Source organism: Loxodonta africana, chromosome 2, assembly GCF_030014295.1.
Source record: "Loxodonta africana isolate mLoxAfr1 chromosome 2, mLoxAfr1.hap2, whole genome shotgun sequence".
NCBI lineage: Eukaryota > Metazoa > Chordata > Mammalia > Proboscidea > Elephantidae > Loxodonta > Loxodonta africana.
The window spans coordinates 40,727,375-40,745,253 of NC_087343.1; the positions used below are offsets into that span (position 1 = coordinate 40,727,375).

At 38.3% G+C, this 17,879-nt stretch overlaps 1 protein-coding gene across 1 annotated transcript in view; it reads left to right on the forward strand.

Moving 5' to 3' along the window:
• The window catches only part of SPEF2 (sperm flagellar 2), a 219,544-nt gene that overhangs the window by 18,743 nt on the left and 182,922 nt on the right, over nt 1–17,879 (forward strand). The window contains 4 exon segments of the mRNA XM_023545418.2: nt 398–500; nt 10,488–10,740; nt 14,386–14,556; nt 16,562–16,702. Of these exon segments, the coding sequence (XP_023401186.2) occupies nt 398–500; nt 10,488–10,740; nt 14,386–14,556; nt 16,562–16,702 (668 nt within the window).

Here is a 17,879-nt window from a genome sequence, read left to right on the forward strand (position 1 = left end):
GATTATTAAAAAATAGTTGTTTTTAGAAATATTTTATGTCATGTACAGTTCAAGTTACATTATGGAATTTTGATTTTGTTCGTACCTAATGAGAATATATAAGTCCTATGTGCAACAATGGAAACCCTGGTGGTGTACTGGTTAAGTGGCTGCTAACTAAGGGGTCGGCAGTTCAAATCCACCAGGCACCCCTTGGAAACTCTATGGGGCAGTTCTACTCTGTCCTATAGGGTTGCTATGAGTTGGAATCCACTTGATGTCAACAGGTATGGTTTGGTTTTATATGCAGCAAGATAGGGTCTCTCTGAGTCAGAATCGACTGGATGGCAGTGGGTTCGTTTGTGTTTTTATGTGCAACATTGTATTTACTTTTATATCTCAATGTTTTAAAATTCAGGTCCCAAGTCCTTTGCAAAGGCATTTTCCAGTGGCTATCTAATTGGAGAAGTTCTTCATAAGTTTGAACTTCAGGATGATTTTCCAGAATTTTCAGAAAGCAGGTTAGTGAGATTATTCTTTACTTTTAAAAAAGGTTAATTCCTTTGACATTTAGAATATCTTAGTCTCCAAAGTTACCTTTAAAGAATCATCAGTCATAAGATCTCTTCCAAACCTAAACCAGCCAAGCAGACCGTGGCTATGGAAATCGTTGCTTCCTCATGTATTGTCTGTTGTCCAGGACAAAAGGGAGCATGTTATATGGTTGCAACAAGACCTCATTTCCAGGTGGGATCCATTTAAACCGGCAACCTTCAGCCAGATTTCTTGCATTAATTGGTTCTTCCTTCTTTCAAGTGATGTGAAACAGCATGTAGTGTCCTGGGTGGCTGTTATAGCAGGACTAGGTGAGAAATACCACAAGTAGATGGCTTTAACAAAGAGAAATTTATTTCCTCACGTTAAGTAGGCTAAAAGTCCAAATTCAGGGCGTTGGTTTCAAGGGAAGGCTTTCTCTCTCTCTGTCAGCTCTGGAGGAAGGCCTTTGTCCTCAGTCTTCCCCGGGTCAAGGAGGTTCTCAGGTGCAAGGACCCTGTATCCAAAGGATGCGCCAGCTCCCGGTGCTGCTTTCTTGGTGGTATGAGGTCGACCTGTCTCTCTGCTTGCTTCTGTCTTTTATATCTCAAGAGACTGCCTCAAGACACAGTCCAATCCTGTAGGTTGAGTCCTGCCTCACTAACACAAAAGCCACCCATACGCCCTCATTAACACCGTAGAGGCAGGATTTACAACATAGAGGAAAATCACACAATACTGGGAATGATGGCCCAGCCCAACTGATACACACATTTTGGGGGGGACATAATTCAATCCATGACAGTGGCCAATTAATATTCCCTATTTTAAAAATATAAAATAGAACTTAGCTAATACAAATATCCAAGGAGTGCCTGGCTTAATACAAATATCCATAATGTTCTTTTTATTTTAGCAGCTTTAATGAGCTATAGTTCACAAACTATAAAATTTACCATATAAAAGTGTACAACTCAGTGGTTTTAGTATATTCCCATACTTCATAACCATCATCACTAAGTTTAAAAAATTTTCATCGCCCTAAAACAAGTCTGTACTCATTAGTAGCATCTCCCTCTTCTCCCTTCCTTAGCCCTTGGAACCTGCTAATCTATTTTCTGTTTCCGTGGATTTGCTTATTCTATAATGTCATTGAATTAAACAATATGTGGTCTTTTGTGACTGACTTCTTGTACTTAGCATAATATTTTCAAGGTTCATCTATGTTTTAGTGTGTGTATCAGTACATCTTTATTTTTATTCCTTGCCAAATAATTTCAATAATATTGATATACAACATTTTGTTTATCCATTCGTCATTTGATGGACATTTGAGTTTATTCTACTTTTTGGCTATTATGAATAATGCCGCTATGAACACTTGTTTACCAGTTTTTCATGTGGACATATGTTTTCATTCCTCTTGGGTATAAATGTAGGAGTGAAATTGTTGGGTCATATGGTCACTCTAAGGAGCCCTGGTGGTATGGTGGTTTCGCGCTGAACTGCTAACCAAGAGGTTGGCCGTTCGAACCCACCCAGAGACTGTGAGGGAGAAAGATATGGCAGTCTGCTTCCATAAAGATTACAGCCTGGGAAACCCTATGAGGCAGTTTTACTCAGTCAAATAAGGTCGCTATTAGTCAAAATCGATGCCATGGCACACAACAGCAACAACATGGTCACTCTATATTTTGAGGAACTGCCAAACTGTTTCCATTTACATTCCCACTAGCAATAAGTGTGGATTCCTACTTCTTCATACCCTTGCTAATATGTGTTATTGTCTGTCTTTTTTATTATAACCATACTGCTTTTATTCCTACTCTGCTGAATGTTGTAATCATGAAAGCATGTTAGGTTTTGTCAGGTACTTTTTCTGTATCATTTGATATGGTTATATTTTTTCTATCCTTTATACTAGTGAGTGCGAAGTGCTGACTCATTGTGATTTTGATTTACATTTCTGGAATAACCCTGGTGGTGTAGTGGTTAAGAGGTGCGGCCGCTAACCAAAAAGTTGGCAGTTTGAATCCACCAGGTGCTCCTTGGAAACTCTGTGGGGCAGTTCTACTCTGTCCTATAGGGTCGCTATGAGTTAGAATTGACTCGACAGCAAAAGGTTTTTTAATAAGTAATGATGTTGAGTATCTTTACATGTGCTTATTGGCTATTTGTGTATCTTCACTGGGGAAATGTTTATTCAAATTCTTTGCCTGTTTTTAAATTGTTGTTGTTAAGTGCCGTCGACTCAGTTCCGACTCATAGCAACCCTATGCACAACAGAATGAAACACTGTCCTGTCCTGAGCCATCCTTACGATCATTGTTATGCTTGAGCTCATTGTTGCAGCCACTGTGTCAATCCACCTCGTTGAGGGTCTTCCCCTCTTCCCCTGACCCTGTACTCTGCCAAGCGTGATGTCCCTCTCCAGGGACTGATCCCTCCTGACAACATGTCCAAAGTATGTAAGATGCAGTCTGACCATCCTTCCCTCTAAGGAGCATTCTGGTTGTACTTCTTCTAAGACAGATTTGTTTTTTTGGCAGTCCATGGTATATTCAATATTCTTTGCCAGCACCACAATTCAAAGGCATCAATTCTTCTTCGGTCTTCCTTATTCATCGTCCAGCTTTCACATGCATATGATGCAATTGAAAATACCATGTCTTGGGTCAGGCGCGCCTTAATCTTCAAGGTGATATCTTTGCTCTTCAACACTTTGAAGGGGTCTTTTGCAGCAGATTTGCCCAATGCAATGCGTCTTTTGATTTCTTGACTGCTGCTTCCATGGCTGTTGATTGTGGATCCAAGTAAAATGAAATCCTTCACAACTTCAATCTTTTCTCCGTTTTTCGTGATGTTGTTCAGTGGTCCAGTTGTGAGGATTTTTGTTTTCTTTATGTTGAGGGGCAATCCATACTGAAGGCTGTGCTCTTTGATCTTCATTAGTAAGAGCTTCAAGTCCTCTTCACTTTCAGCAAGCAAGGTTGTGTCATCTGCATAAGGTAGGTTGTTAATAAGTCTTGCTCCAATCCTGATGCCCCGTTCTTCTTCATATAGTCCAGCTTCTCGTATTATTTGCTCAGCATACAGATTAAATAGGTATGGTGAAAGAATACAACCTTAATGCACCCCTTTCCTGACTTTCAACCAATCAGTATCCCCTTGTTCTGTCCAAACAGCTGCCTCTTGATCTATGTAAAGGTTCCTCATGAGCACAATTAGTTTGTCTTTTTACTGTTAAATTGTGTGTGCTATTTTATATCTTTGGCAGAAAAGTCCCTTATCAGATATACGATTTACAAATATACTTTTTCCCCATTCAGTGGGTTGTCTTTTCATTTTCTTAATGGTACTCTTCCACAAAAGTCTTTAATTTTGATGAAGTCCAATATATCTATTTTTTCTTTTGATGTGTTTTGGTGTCATATCAAAAAATCATTGCGTAATCAAGGTCACAAAGATTCACTTCTATGTTTTCTTCTTCTAAGAGTTTTACAATTTTGCTGTTACACTTAGGTCTTGATCTAGTTTGTGTTCAGTTTTTCTATCGTATCAGGTGGAGGTCCATCTTTATTCCTTTGCATGTGGATATTCAATTGTCTTAACACCATTTGTTGAAGAAGCTCTTCTTCCTCCATTGACTGGTCTTGTCATCCTTGTCAAAAATCATTTGATTATGAATTCAAGGGTTCAATCTGGGCTCTCAGTTCTTTTCTAATGATTTTATATGTCCTTTGGGTCTGGCCCATATACTAGCACCACACTGTATTGATTATTCTAGCTTAGGAGTAAGCTTTAAAACTGGGAAATGTGAGTACTCCAACTTTGTTCTTTTTTTTTTTTTTTCAAGATTGTTTTGGCTATCCTAGGTTCTTTGCATTAGTATATGAATTTTAGAAACAGCTTGCCAGTTTCTGGCAAAGGGGAGGGGGAAGAACAGCTGGAATTTTGAGAGGAATTGTGTTGAATCTGTACAACAAGTTGGAGAGTATTGCCATCTGAACAATATTATATCTTCCAATTCTTGAACAGGGAAGTCTTTCAATTTATCTAAATCTTTAATTTTAATTAAAAATGTTTAATAGTATTCTGTGTGCAATCTTTAACTTCTTTTGTTAAATTTATTCCTAACTATCTCTTTTGATGCTATTGTAAAAGCAATTCCTTACATAATTTTTTTAGTTTGTTAACTTCTGCTGTATAGAAATATAATTAATTTTTGTATTTTTTTCATCCTGTAACCTTACTGAGTTCAGTTATTAGTTTTAATAGTTTCTTATGGATACCTTGGGATTTTCTATGTACAGATTATGTCATCTGTGAATAGATAGTTTTACTTCTTTCTTTCCAATCTGGATGCCTTTTATTTCTTTTACCTGCACAGTTGCTCAGGCTAGAACTTCTAGAACAAAGCTGAAAAGAAGTAGCAAGAGCAGTCCTTCTTGTCTTGTTCCTGATCTTAGGGGAAAAACATTCAATCTTTCATCATTATGATGTACCTGTAGGTTTTTCTTAGATGCCTTTTATTAGGTGGAGGAATTTCTCTTCTATCCCTACTCTGCTCCATGTTGTAATCAAGAAAGGGCGTTGAGTTTTGTCAGATACTTTTCTGTATCAGTTGAGATGGTTATATTGTTTCTATCCTTTATTAACATGTTCTATTATATTTCTTGATCTTCAGATGTTAAAGCAACCTTGCATTTTTGGAATAAATCACATTTGGTCTTGGTGTATAGTCATTTATATATATATTAATGGGTTTGGTTTGCTAGATTTTTCCCATCAATATCCATAGAGATATTGGTCTGTAGTTTTCTTTTTTTGTAATGTCTTTTTCTGGTATTGGTGTCGGAGTAATACTAACCTCATAGACTGAGTTGGGAAGTGTTCCCTTCCCTTTTATTTTTTGAACAAGTTTGTAAAGTATTGGTGTTAATTTCTCTTTAAATGCTTGGTAGAATTTACCAGTGAGGCCACCTGAACCTGGGCTTTTCTTTGTGGGAAATTGTTAAATTACTGATTCAGTCTCTTTGTTTGTTATGGGTCTATTTAGGTTTTCTATTTCTTTCTGGGAATATTTTCATTTAGTCTAAGTTATCATAGTATTCCAACATTGCTTATAATCTTTTTTTTTTTTTTTTCCTGTTAGGTCAGTAGTGATGCCTCCTCTTCCCATGGCTGATTTTAATAATTTGAGTATTCTGTCTTTATATTGGTCGGTTTAGCTGCAGGTTTGTTAATCTCTTCAAGGACACAACTTTTGGTTTGACTGATTTTCTATATTGTTTTTCCTATTCACTGTTTCATTTATTTCTGCTCTAAGTATATGTGTTCAGCCATAGGAAACTTAAAGTGTAATATTGCCCAGGTCACTCTTGCCGTAATTTACATATATTAAATTGCCTAATTACCAGGGCCACAGAGGGCGTTTGTGTGAAGTGGGAAAAGGGACCCCATCTGGATGGAAATGACTATGTAGACAAAGGTCTTGGTGAGCAGAGGGGCCTTTGTGTAAACAAAAGGGAAGGGGGCCTTGTTTTTAGGTGAAGCAGCTCCATGCCATGGCCAGAGCTTGGCAAGCTGAACACAGGATGATTTTCATACCTTCACCCCCATCTTTGGGCAGGTATGTTGCCTGTGTACTTCCATGTGCAGCAGCCTTGCATATCAGCCACTGCAAAGGGCTAACTTTTCATCCTGCTGAGAGTGATCGCATTTTTTAATAGTGGGAAAAGGGACCTACCTGTACTGACAACCAAAATACCGTTTATCTTCAGCTTTGGCACTACCCACTGTTTTCCAGGGTATTTGGTCTTTTAAATGAGGCAAGGATCAGTAAATCCACGGGAATGACCCTTTTCAAGTATATTTGGTAGGGAAAGGATTCTTCTTTGTCAAAGCCTATTTTGTCCAGTGCCAAGTCTTAAGACTTGGGGATCTTTTCTAAATATTTTTAGTTTCCTTAGTCTAAAACATAAACTCTAAACTAAGTATTTGGTAATAATACCTTGAAGTTTTGTGTCTTGGAAACAATTTAATTCTAAGACTAGCTTATCTACTCTGAAAGAATTCTGTTGTTAAATATCGTTAGTCCTTCCCAAAGGGTAAAAATTAGCAGATTATTTAACAAAAAAAAAAAACAAAGGTATCCTTGAAAGGACAGTATCTACTTAACCTGTAAGAAGATGTGTTCCCTCACCAGGTGGCAAACAGGAGAGGAGAAATGTAATCCCTTGGTAAATAAGGACTGCAGGCAGAGAGGGAGAAAACGTTCCCAGAGTACGTTCCTTATTCTCTTGGAGTCATCATTTACGTCATGATTTGTCTCCAGAGCAAAGATGTCCCAGAGGTTTCTCCCCGTTCAAAAACAACTGTTAGTTATGATGCCACACTGACTGAGAATATGCTATGACAAAGGCAGGATTCCACCAACTTAGAAACCAGTTATGTTTCCAAAAGTCTGATTGGTTAGAAATTAGGAATGTATGCATAACCTTCCATAGGGAAGTCCTATCATACCTGACTTCTTTGGCCAGCCTGCAAAAGCAATTTTAAAGCTTACCGGGTAACTGGGATCCCTGGTGGTACAATCATCAAGAGCACAGCTGCTAACTAAAAGGTCGGCAGTTGAATCCACGAGACATTCCTTAGAAACCCTGTGGGGCAGTTCTACTCTGTCCTATAGCGCCACTATGAGTTGGAATAGACTTGACTGCCACAGTATGATGGGTAACTGAGTCACAAAATATGCAGGAGTACACTGCATTTTACGTGTCAGTTTGTCGTACTGTGGGGGCTCGCGTATTGCTGTGATGCTAGAAGCTATGCCACCGGTATTCAGATACCAGCAGGGTCACCCATGGAGGACAGCTTTCAGCTGAGCTCCCAGACTAAGACAGACTAGGAAGAAGGACCCGACAGTCTACTTCTGAAAAGCATTACCCAGTGAAAGCTTTATGAAAAGCAGCGGAACATTGTCTGATATAGTGCTGGAAGATGAGCCCTCCAGGTTGGAATGCACTCAAAAGATGACTGGGAAAGACCTGCCTCCTCAAAGTAGAGTTGACCTTAATGACATGGATGGAGTAAAGCTTTCGGGACCTTCATTTGCTGATGTGGCACAACTCAAAATGAGAAGAAACAGTTGCAAACATCCATTAAAAATTGGAAACTGGAATGTACGAAGTATGAATCTAGGAAAATTGGAAATCATCAAAAATGAAATGGAACACATAAACATCGATATCCTAGGCATTACTGAGCTGAAATGGACTGGTATTGGCTATTTTGAATCAGAAAATCATATAGTCTACTATGCTGGGAATGACAACTCAAACAGGAATGGTGTTGCATTCACCATCAAAAAGAACATTTCAAGATCTATGCTGAAGTACAACGCTGTCAGTGATAGGATAATATCCATACACCTACAAGGAAGACCAGTTAATAAGACTATTATTCAAGTTTACACACCAGCCACTAACTAGGGCCAAAGATGAAGAAATAGAAGATTTTTATCAGGGGTTACAGTCTGAAATTGATCGAACATGCAGTCAAGGTACATTGACAATTACTGGTGATTGGAATGCGAAAGTTGGAAAAAAGCTTGACAATGAATAAGGAAGACCGAAGAAGAATCGACGCCTTTGAATTATGGTGTTGGTGAGGAATATTGAATATACTATGGACTGCCAAAAGAACAAACAAATCTGTCTTAGAAGTACAGCCAGAATGCTCCATAGAGGCAAGGATGGCGAAACTGTGTCGTACATACTTTGGACATGTTGTCAGGAGGGATCAGTCCCTGGAAAAGAGGAAGACCCTCAATGAGGTGGATTGACACAGTGGGTGCAACAATGAAAACGATTGTAAGGATGGCTCAGGACAGGGCAGTGTTTCCTTCTGTTGTTCATAGGGTCGCTATGAGTTGGAACCAACTTGATGGCACCTAAGAACAACAACAACACACTGCATTTGGGGGGCTACATGGTACAAGTGAGAGGAAGGGAAGTGTTCTCCCTTTTCTTGGGTGCAGGGCTGGGCTTTGACAAAATTTGGAAATGAGTAGTGATTTATTTTGGAGCCCAAGGTTGTCACCCAGACCAAAGCTCTGACAAGTGTCTCTGAGTCCACATCTTTCCAAATATGTATTAATGTGCAAGACACATAGGACTCCAAGGGTGGGAAAGGGATGAAATGTCAACTGTGGTTGGAAGATGGAAAGGGTATGATAAGTACTTCTCTAAGCATGGGAGAGCATGCCACCGATCTGACTACACTGTTTCTCAGTCATCAGCTTCAGAACATGGTTTACTTTATCCTCTCATTTTAGGACCTCAGTGGAACATAAGTGGAACATAGACCTCAATGTGAAAGGCATAACACAGAAAACAATAAAGGAAAGAAAATTTATAAGTTGGACTTCATTAAAATCCAAAAACATTTGCTCATCAAAAGACATTAGGAACAAACTATAAGTCTAGCCACAGACTAAGAAGAAATATTTGAGAATATATATTCCTAAGAGTGATGTTGTACCCAAATATAGTATAAGGAACTCTTGCAGCTCAGTAATAAAAAGCAAACAGACCAACTTTTTTCTTAACCTCCCCTTTAAAAATATCTTCTGTTTTCCCATTCTGTTAAATGGTCTCCCTAAGTTTACAAAACTTTAGGTCATTGAAGGTCATTGTATTTCTTCAGGTAGTTTTATAGTCCAAAATGGAGTAATTGAGTGAACACCTCATAATTTTAGAGATTCTGTAAGGACTCAAATATATAGCAACCCCCTGTGTTCTGAGATATTCTGGGGGTGTGTGGTAGGGGCGGGGCATGCTTGACTTATATTCAAGCATATTCAGTATACTTTTTCTGTTAAATAATGTCACTGATCATGAGGAAGTTAAAGTAAGAAGAAAACTGGCCAGTGTCTTGTGTAAAAATTGAGATTTTATCCGTTTTGATCATAAGAGGTGCAGGAGTTGAAAATGCGTCCTGTATTTTTACCTTCCATCTGTCACTAGATTTTTAAGGCTCGTTAACCACCTTAGATTATTTGGGATGTCTACTAAAACACTTAACTCAGTTTAGTATTACTTGTTTACCCATTTTCTTTTCCCAACACCTAGAAAAAAAAAAATTTTTTTTTTTATGAACTCCTCAAGGGCAGCGACTCTAACTCACCTTTCTAACCCTCACACTTTAACAAATCCTTGGTATGTAATGGATACTTAGTAAGTGTCTCCTAATTGAAAGATTGAGGCCCCAGTGGCACAGTGATTGAAGAAATAAATGAATGAATTAATGAAATTTATTCTAAAATTTGGGCCTAATTTGATAATAGATCATTCAAAAATAAATGTAACCTCTAATTAGAAAGTCTTGATTGATTTTTAAGGTCATACTGTAAACTGTAAACTGTACAGTGAAGATTATATAATTAATTTGATTGTGTAGTTAACATTATTTAATTAAATATTTCAGACAGTACCTGAGAGGATCATGTCAGAGTTGCCAGTGCAACATTTAGGACTATTTTCAGACTCTGGTATTTATATCATTTAAAGAAATTGACATTTCAATCGCAATTTTGCCTTCAGAGTAGAAAAAAATTTTTTTTTCAAAACCATAGTTAAGATTTTCCATTTGGAAAAAGGCGTTTAGTTGTCTGGCTTTGTGTTGACTTTCTGTAGAAATTATATCATCAAGTTAGAGCAGAAAATGTATAAAATTAATGGATTTTAGTTTAGCCTTTCAAGAGAAATAAACGCATGGAATTCAGGTAGACTTGGACAATTAGAAATCCTAGTCTATTTACATAAATGAGTGGTTCCAGGGAGGAGAACATGGTATAATTCGTAATACTGAATCAGGTTTATCCCTCTGCTCTGTGTTGTTAAAAAAAAAAAAGTTAATTTGTTTTAATTCAATGCCACTGTCTAATTATGTAAAATACTTTCAACACCTAGGGTTTCAAGCGCCAAACTTAATAATTTTTCTCGACTGGAGCCAACGCTTCACCTTCTGGGTGTGCAGTTTGATCAGAATGTGGCCCAGAGCATCATAACCGAAAAGCCTGGGGCAGCCACAAAACTTTTATATCAATTGTACATTGCTCTTCAGAAAAAGAAGAAAAGTGGAATGACTGGATCAGAAATGCAAACCATGCAGCCTCTGACAAGTGTAAGACTTCAAAACATGAAAAGTGAGGCTTTTCGAGAGGTAGGTACATAAAGAAACATATGTATGTCGCAGGGTAAAACCTCACAAAGAAATAACAGTGATGCTGCATTCTGAAAGTGGCCCCATGGGGTATCTATATCATTTACTTATGTTGTTGGCCCTGCTTAGGTTTTATTTTATGCTAATGTTTTGATTTCACTTATCCCTTTTTGATGTCTCCCTCCATCTTATCCAGGAGCCCTGGTGGCACAGTGGTTAAGTGCTTGGCTGCTAATTGAAAGGGTGGTGGTTCAAATCCACCAGCCACTCCACAGGAGAAAAATGTGTCAGTCTGCTTCCATAAAGGCTTACAACTTTGGAAACCCTATAGGGCAGTTCTACTCCATCCTATGTGGTGGCTATGAGTCAGAATTGACTCAATAGCAATGGGTTTGTTTTGGGGGGGGTTTCCATCTTATCCACACTGCTAGTGGCTTATCAGATTGTTTGTTCGTAATTTCCAGTAGTCTTTATGTCTGCCCTCTTTCCATTCCCACTCTTATCATATCTTCTCAGATGGCCTCATGAACCTGCTAACATGGCTCCTTATCTTCAGGCTCTCTGCTAGAGGTTAACCAGTTTCTTGATTAATCTTCCCTAAATTCTGCTTTGACTGGGTTCTTTCTCTGCTCCCAAACCATCTGTTTTATACATACCCTGTGTCTACTCTAAACTGACATTCAGGTCCTTCACTATGTGGTCTCAACCTGTCTTACAATCTTAGTTCTTTTTTTGTGTTTAGCATAACTTCTTTCTTTCTTTGACGCTGAAAGACAGCCTGTCCTTGAAAATGACTTGTATATTCATGCTTTTTTTTTTTCCTTTTACCCAAGCCTACCCGTCTCATCTCTCTTCTTCCCCAAAACTTTTCTTCTCCATCTAGTTCTGTGCGGCCTTTCCAGTACACATGACTTCTTCCTTTGGGACTCCTAGGGCACAGGTCATTCTCACTCCCTGGCTATTAACCCTCTGCTCCTGATAACTGTTACCTAACTCTTCATTATTTATTTGTCATATGGCCTCACAAGACTTTTGGTACCTTAGATTTAAGAAATATGCCTAGTTCAGAGCTTTGACCATTACAAATACTCATTAGATGTGTTCGATTAGTTGGTACAACTTTTTAGTCGATGATTCTCTCCAGTTCCTATGCTATTTCCCTATGTTAAGCAAAACTTAGAGAGAGCCTTCTAAGGTAATGCTGAATGCTGCACTGATTAAGAAAAAAAAAAAAAAATTGCTATTGAGTCGATTCCAACTCATAGTGACCTTATAGGACAGAGTAGAACCACCCCATAGGGTTTCCAAGGCTGGATGATGAGCTACACTGATACAGAGCACTAAATAGAAATGGAGATAATTAAAACGTTTTAATGTCATCATGACATAACAGATGTGAGGACCACCCCCATTTTCAGATTTGTCCATTGTTGATAGGCATCCCCAGAAGCTTGGTAGCAGAATGGACTCAGCACCTATACAAAGCTGGGAAATTAGATTAAGATTAAAGCCCCATAATTTACTGTTAAATCCTGCATCCTTCACTTGCATGCTGGTTGACTTTGGACCAGTCACTGAAAAACTTTTAGCTTCAGTTTTTTTAAAACTGTAAAAGTGAGTGTAATTCATTCTACCTGCCTCAGAGTTGGGCTTTTGTATGTCTTTGAGGAGATGGTATACAAGAAAATGCTCTGTAAACTATAAAGCAGTCTACAATGGAAAGTGCTATAAGCGGATCACCCAGAGGCCATTGGTTTAATGTTGGTCATATACAGTCTTTGAGAATCAATCATTCATTTGTTGAACAAATATTTAATGAGCTCCTACTTTATGTTAGGTGCCTCACTGTGAATGACACTGGAAAAGTCTCAACTCTTTTTGTTGTTGTCATTGTTAGTTGCCATCAAGTTTATTCCCACTCACGGCCAACCCATGTGCACAGAATAGAACTGCTACATAGCATTTTCAGGGCTGTGACCTTTTGGAAGCAGATTGCCAGGCCTGTCTTCCAAGGTGCCTCTGGGTGAGTTTGAACTGCCAACCTTTGGGCTAGTAGTTGAACCCTTAACTATTTGTGCCACCCAAGGCCCCCAACCATCTTAAGAGTTTACATTTCAGAGAGAGCAACATGCTTCAGTAGAATGGTATGAGTAAAAGCCAGATTGCAGTGAGTTGGGGAGTGAATTGGAGATGTGAAAGAAGGGAGCATAGATTATCCTTTCAAGGAATGTAGAGGTAAAGGAGAAGAGAAAAGAAATACAGTAGCTGGAAGGAGAGAATCTCAAAGGAAGCGTAAGGCTATTGATTTGTTTGTTTTGTGGATATATAGACTGGGATAACTTGCTAGTTGAAAAAAAGAATCAGTGGCAGGAGATATGAAAGACTGATATGAGGCACACAGCTTGGCGGGAGATCCCCTGGAGAACAAAAGAGGCAGATGCAATCAGTGATTCAGGTGGAGGGGCATTTATCTATACAAAAAAGTAGACGTGGCTTGTTCTTTGATACCGGATGGTGGAGATGTGGTCTTTATTATGTTGTAATATTAATAATGACTAAAATTTATTGAAAGCATGGAGTCATGTACCAAGCCCTGCTCCTGGTGCACATGTATATTATCTCACTTGATCTTCACAAGAGCCCTGTAAGTGTTGTTATTATTCCATTTTAGTAGATGATGAAACTGAGGCATAGAAGGGTTAGGTCATTTGTCCAATTCATGCAGCTAGTAGGTGGTAGAGCTGAAACTCAAACCTAGGCCATCTGAGTCTAGAAGCCACACACTCAACCAGTAGGCTATGCAATATCTTAATACCCTAAATACCTTAATAGGTATTTTGGCGTGTGTTGAAGTGGAGAGGTAGGAAGTTAAGAGAGCTCACATTTCATTGCTCTGTGAAGATGAAGTCAAGGCCATTGTTTTGACTGAGAAAAGCAGGTGGGCGTGAAAGGGCTTAAGGCTATCTCAAAGGTTTTTACATGTTGTTTTGAGTAAGTGACAGTATCTACTGAAGCAATTTTAAAAGAGACAAGCCAGAATGATTTGTGCAGTGGTACCTTTTTTTTTTTTTTAAGTAAATCTTTGACTTCTGAGAAGATGACTTTTGGATATAAAACCCAGTGCCATTGAGCTTAATTAAATACATTAGGGGTGTTATTCTGCAGTTGCCCTTTATAATCATCTTTAAGAGCTCATTCTCTTGTGCTGCACCCCTCTCATTTCTAGTGGCCTGAGAGTTTTAGTGTGTCTTCATTTTTTGCTAAAAAGTGACCTAAGTAATGGGAAGAATCTAACTTCTTATATCACCTCTTATGTGGTGAAACTGGTTTTTAAAAGTTACTTTTGTGAAAATGTATTTCCAAGAATACAAATACCCTTCTTTGAAAATTAAACTCACTGTAAAAAATCTAACTATAAAAGTGTCTATGAGGCTATTCTGTAATAAGAGATTTAAATCTATTTTGTTGGTGTTGCTTTCAGTTAAAGGTACAAGTGATTGGTATGGGGCTTTCATTTATTTTAATCATCAAAAATGGTAGTTCATAGAAATTTTACTTTGAAGACAAATGTTATGTGTGCTTATAATGACAATATGTTGTTTATTCTCTAATACCAGAATCTCTTGAAATGCTTTCTTCATTTAGAGACTTAGAAACCTGATACCACGTCAAACTGATTTCAATCTGATGCGGGTTACACACAGGTTTCAAGAAAAATATAAACACGTGGAAGAAGAACTTGTCCGTGTACAATTTGAGAAAGACGAAAGATTTCAAAAACTCAAGGAAGAACAAAGATGTTTTAATATCGAAAAGGTTTTATAGAACAATTTTTCTAGAAGTTCGTTAATGCATAGTATACTGTTAGCAGTTTAAGCCTATAGTACGCATTGCATAAGTATAATGTGGCACAAGTTGTCCTAATGCGTGACTCATGCTCTGCTACTTCTCTTACCAACCCTTTTCTCTATCCCCATGCTTGCTGACTATCACCTTTATTCGTGGCTAAGAACTAGAGCTACCATTCTCTGGAGTAGTAAGATGAGTTGGTAGAAATTATTGCTTCAGACTCTTTGGTGATGGGGAGGTTGCTGTTAGCTACCCCAGCCAAGGCTTAAGACCACTGGTCACCACAGAGGGAGACAGAATGGAATTTTTCACCTCTCTCCTCCTTTGCCTCCTCCTGGCCTCTCTCTCTCTCCTGCCGCATATCTCACTTCCTGACAATGCTGGGTGACTCTCTGCCTACTTCCTTTCAAACCACCTCAGATATCTCTTCTTCTGGCCCTTGCTTCTCACCTTAACCAATTTCTAGCCACATCTCAAATTTCTTCAAAAATCTTTAATGATCTCCTATGCCTTAAGGACATGAGAGGATAATGGTGCTTAGAATTATCAAAGACTTTTAAGAGAATTTCAGATGGCTAGGAATTTGGAATGTGTAAACTATAGGCAAAATAATTACAGCTGTTCTCATTGCAGTATAAATCATTTTAAAAATTCATATATTTAGAATGATAAGAAATTAATACATGCCGAATGTAGTCAGCTAAATAAGAGATAACTGGATGAAGGAAGAAAGACATGCAAACTCCTGTGGGCGAGGGAGGGAAGAATGTGAGAGAGATTTTGGAAGAGCTAATAATTTTAATACTTGCCAGAGGGTGGATAAAGGATTGTGTATCCCCTTGGCAGTGCCTGGCAAGGAGACAAAGCTGTTTAAAAGTAATAAATTGAGACCAAGTGCTGGGACTCCAATTCAAAGGGAATCAGCCTGTCTGACTGAAATGCCAAATTTGATGCAGGGAGTTTCTAAAGGATGGTGTTATGACCTCATTAAATACTCTGAAATAAATTGTGTTAACAATGACCATAGGAATCAAATAGTGCAAAAGGCAGAGAATTATGTCTGATTTTCTTGAGAAAAAAAAAATGATAGACATATTGCAGTGAAATAAAAAGTCACATTTTGGAAGGTGAAATGAAGAAATAGTAGAAAATAAAACCAGACAATTATTAACATGCTAGAAATAATTTTATATATTTTTATAGTTATTTATATTTTATATATTTTTGAAGTTATTTATAATTACAGCCTTTTTAATGGTAAATTGGAGTTTCTTATATTTGGACACAGCAACTAATGGCCTTATTAGTTCTAATAGAATGCTTTAGTAGTAAAATCATGATTGGTTTCACATGTTACCTTTTACGTAATTTGGTTTTTTTTAACATTTTATCTGATTTTCAGTTTCTTTTTTGTCATTTGGGCCTTCCTGCTTATATTCTTCTCAAAATCGTTATTTCTACACACAGGAGAGATGATCCAACAATAATATCACATAATTTAGTATTAATTTAGTTTGAGGTAATTCCTGAACTGGTGGTTTAAGTGTGACTGGGGTTTTGGGAAGCTTGTCATTTTTGTTGGGTTCACCAAGAGCCCTGCTAGAGGCCATCTCCTGGACTGATTTTTCTCTTCAGGCTTCCCTTCGGTGGACAGGTCACATCTGGGACTGGGAAAGAATTACATGCTTCTGTATTTGGGACACCTTATTATCTTTTTCATATCATCACCCAGAGTGACATTTGATAGGCATAATTTGGGGATTCAAAAATTGTGTTTTAGCATCTTATTTTTCAAAACAAGTCATATTGACACCTGTTTCACAACATTACACAACTGTCACACCTAGGTCATTGGTTAATTGCTGAGTTCTGAAAATTCCAGTAGATTAATTGAAAGTATATGTATCTGTGAGAGTGTAGCATTGCCTATTTTTCTGATGAACTGAATTACTAATGTATATGGGATATGCAGCAACGCTTAGGGAGAAGACGTCAGAATGAAATAATGGCCAAAATCCAAGCAGCTATCATACAGATTCCTAAACCTGCATCAAATCGTACTTTGAAAGCACTCGAGGCCCAAAAAATGATGAAAAAGAAGAAAGAGGCAGAGGTAAGTGGTAATCCTTTAATATTGTGATTTGTTTGTCTTAATAAAAGAATGGTCTTTCCCTAAAACATACAGAGAGACCTCCCAAAATCTGCCACTTCATTGTCAAATTATTTCTGACCTCGTCCCTTCTCATTGAAGACTTCTCCAATTTGTGTATATCCATTTTACACTTTTATTTGTTCAGAATCAGAGAATGTTGGCTTTAGGTCAGGCATGGCAAACTCCTGTTAAATGTGAGTCCCTGACTGGAGTCCCGTGTTGAGAAGGATCCTGAGGCTACTACCATACTAGGCCAGGACGAGTATTGCTGTCAATGGGTCAGAGCTGCCATGGGTACCAAGCCCAAGTTCCTTGTTGTTGAGTCGATTCTGACTCATAACAACCCTATAGGATAGAGTAGAACTTCCCCAAAGGGTTTCCAAGGAGCAGCTGGTGGATTTGAACTGCTGACCTTTTGGTTAGCATCCTGAGCTCTTAACCATTGTGCCACAGCAGGGGCCAATCATGTTACACATATCATCTGTGCTCTATTTCTACAGAATTTTTTCGCTCAGTTCCTCTTTACCATTCTGTACTATTTTTCTATGAATTTCATTATGTTAAGTATGTTTAAATTTAAGATACCTACACTGGTGATGGAGCCCTGGTGGTGAAGTGGTTAAGAGCTCAGGCTGCTTAAAGAAACGATCGGCAGGCAGTTCGAATCCACCAGCTGCTCCTTGGAGATCCTATGGGGCAGTTCTGTTCTGTCCTGTGGGTTCGCTACGAGTCGTAATCGACTCGATGGCACACAACGACAACAAAACTAGTGATATTCTACTAGACCATACCAACTGTTAATCACTTCATACAATACAATCTGATTCTATTTCATAGGGGAGCAATACTACATTTTGAAACTAATGCCCTCAATCTGCACTGTATAATGCTACAATGACTGTTAATGATACTTTTTTGTGTGACTAAGAAAAAAGAATAATAAAAAAAAACAAACCCAGTGCCGTCGAGTCGATTCCAACTCATAGCGACCCTACAGGACAGAGTAGAACTGCCCCATAGAGTTTCCAAGGGGCGCCTGGCTGATTCGAACTGCCCACCCTTTGGTTAGCAGCCATAGCACTTAACCACTACACCATACTAGCTACTATTTATTGAGCATCTACTACATGCCAGGCTC